Source organism: Trachurus japonicus, chromosome 14 (genome assembly GCF_045865225.1).
Source record: "Trachurus japonicus isolate A0001 chromosome 14, Traja_1.0".
In the NCBI taxonomy this organism is placed as follows: domain Eukaryota; kingdom Metazoa; phylum Chordata; class Actinopteri; order Carangiformes; family Carangidae; genus Trachurus; species Trachurus japonicus.
Window position 1 is genome coordinate 32062142 of NC_140920.1, and position 2884 is coordinate 32065025.

The 2884-nt window shown below is 42.1% G+C and overlaps 1 protein-coding gene across 1 annotated transcript; it reads left to right on the forward strand.

Moving 5' to 3' along the window:
* Positions 1 to 1608: 1608 nt before the first annotated feature.
* Positions 1609 to 2595, forward strand: LOC146975108 (odorant receptor 131-2-like). The gene has a single exon (XM_085798894.1). It carries the CDS (start codon positions 1624 to 1626, stop codon positions 2593 to 2595), a length of 972 nt encoding a protein of 323 aa, XP_085655020.1. The 5' UTR covers positions 1609 to 1623.
* Positions 2596 to 2884: the final 289 nt, after the last annotated feature.

Genomic DNA, 2884 nt, shown 5'->3' on the forward strand with positions numbered 1-2884 from the left:
AGACTGCTGGGGACACATCTGGTTACACAGAGCCCTCTCCTTTCTCCTCCTCTCCTCTCCTCTCCTCTCCTCAGTATATTCTTGAACTGTTGTACTTTGTAGTTTGGCCTTGGTGTCTCGCACTCTCTCTGTGTTTCCGCAGATCCACCGGAGCTCCATCTCTCTGCACCAGCCGCCGCATGCATCGCCTGCCACCCAGTCCTCCCATCGAGCTGGCCAGCTCTCCCTGCCCCTGAGAGAAATTTCTCTCGGACAGAGAGCAGTGGTGCGTCACAACAAAGACAAAAACAGTACAAGGGAAAAGCAGCAGGGAAGCACTAAAAACATACAATAAAATCATTAAAGTGCAATGCCTCAGAAAAGTACTAGTGGCAGATGTGTGGACACGCAAACATTCATACATATCATCACACAAGCTGCTCATTCATAAAGTTAATGGACAGAGGGATGAACGAATTTTGAGGCGATTGTGCCTGCAAACTTGTATGTAACAACATCTATTGCACGTCTGTCCGTCCTGGGTGAGGGATCCCTCCTCTGTTGCTCACCCTGAGGTTTCTCCGATTTTTCCCTGTTAAAAGGGTTTTCCATGGAGTTTTTCCTCAGTCGATGTGAGAGTCTAAGGACAGAGGATGTTGTTACGATGCCATGTAAAGCCCTTTGAGACAAACTGTTTGTAAAAACGGGATATACAAATAAAATTGCCTTGCCTTTCAGATAAGATGGCGTTTATCATTAAGAGCCTTATAGGTCAGCAGAAGGATTTTGAAGCCTATTCTATATTCTACAGGAACGGCTGACTACCGTCGGGTCGCTCAGACACTGAGGCTGAATCGCGTTTGTTTAATCATCAAGATCATCATATTTACGCTAACACGACCATACAGTCTATGGACATGACTGGAATACAGCGGGGGACTTCTTCTATTGAATTTCAGCAGGGGACTTTATGTCTTCTTTGCTGTTTTAAGTGTGGTAGCGCAACAGCGCCACACACACTCCACAGATATTTTTTGAAATTATTACGTATTTACAGAGATTTTTTTCAAAACGAACAAGAAGAAGATCGTTTTTGGTGAAGCTGCGTTCCTGTGTATAGTGCCTCTTAATTCTGATTTTTTTTCTCAGAATTCTGAGGAAAAAGTCAGAATCCTGAGATTTCAGCTGCCAATGTTTTTCTTTCTTTCTCTGTTTTTATGTGTTTTATGTTACGAGTATATGGTGCGCGAGCTGCCAAATGGAATTGCCTTTCAAGGGATTAATAAAGTTGTCCTGAATCTTGAATCTTTACTACTGGCTGTGAAACTACAGTAACTGCCCTTAGGGTATAATATACTGTAGGTTTTCGAACTTGAACTAATAATAACTGCTCACCCTCAAGGATAATATGATGAAATAGTTGTGACTGTTAAAGAGTTGGGAACATCATTAAAACTGCTTGTCTGTGATTGTGTTACGTAAGGTGAATAGGGGGACAGAGTTCATAAACAGCATATGGGGACAGCCAAACCCTGCAGACCAGCTCTGCTCACATTAACACAACCACGTCCTCTGAACTACCAAAAAGTAGGAGGAATAGAAACAGAGCAAGATTCCTTTACGTCTCTTCAATTCTTTTTGAAGATGTCAAATGCAACTCAATCCCAGACTACCCTCACTCAACGAGGGATACTGGAAAGGTTGTTTTTTTCCACTGTAACCACTGTACCATGTGTTGTGTTTCTCTTCATTAATGGGACCATGTTATTCACCTTGAGGAGTAAACCAGTGTTTTGTGAGACCTCCCGGTATATTCTTCTGTGTAACCTACTTTTTGCAGACACTATAAACTTGGCTCTAAGCCAGTTACTGTACCTCACTGCTGCTTTTAGAATAAGGATGACATATCCTGTGTGTGGTGTTCTTGTTATGCTCTCCAACATTACACTTGAAATCTCTCCTCTAACACTGGTGGTGATGTCTTTGGAGAGATATGTAGCTGTGTGTTACCCACTGAGGCATGCAACCATTATCACCATCAAAAACACAGGAGTTTCCATCATTGTGGTTTGGACTTTCAGTTCACTAAGTGTCCTCACTCGTGTTTTTTTGCTGTTGAACTTTCCATTTGAGGAGCTAGAGACTTTGCAGATGAAGGACTTTTGTGGCAAAGAAAGCATGTTGCTTGATCCAATGTCTGATCTTTACGACAGAGGCTTCACTTACTTTTTGTGTGTTCTAGGTGTTGTGACAGTCATTTATTCCTATATTGGTGTGATGGTAGCAGCCAGGTCAGCCTCTACAGACAAAGCTTCAGTAAGAAAGGCTCGGAACACACTGCTGCTGCATCTGGTGCAGCTGGGCCTAAGTCTCTCATCAACGATACAAAACCCCTTAATTATAGCTATGTCAAAGGTCCTAGACAGATTAACTATTGTGCGCATATATATTGCCCTTTATGTGTGTGTTATAATCTTCCCAAGATGTCTGAGTGCTCTAATCTATGGCATCAGAGATAAAACAATCAGACCTGTCCTAATGGATAATCTCTGTTGTCAGTGGAAACGCTCAGCTTCTCTGTCAGAAGCCTCAACCAAGGCAAAAATCACTTCATAGATAAACAGTGACTTCCACAAAATATTGGTTTGTTGCATGGCAGGGTAAGGCAATTTTATTTGTACAGCCTTTTTTTTTTTTTTTTTTTTTTTTTTTTTACAGTTTGACTACTAAACTACTCAAAATTGGACAAACCTCAGGGTGAACAACAGAGGAGGGATCCCTCACCCAGGACGGGCAGACGTGCAATATATGTTGTATACAGACAAGAAAACAGTTTAGAACCTAAAACATGGGAAAACTTGGAAATGGAATTGGTCAGTAAACAAGAGCTTCTGGTGGGCAGGCT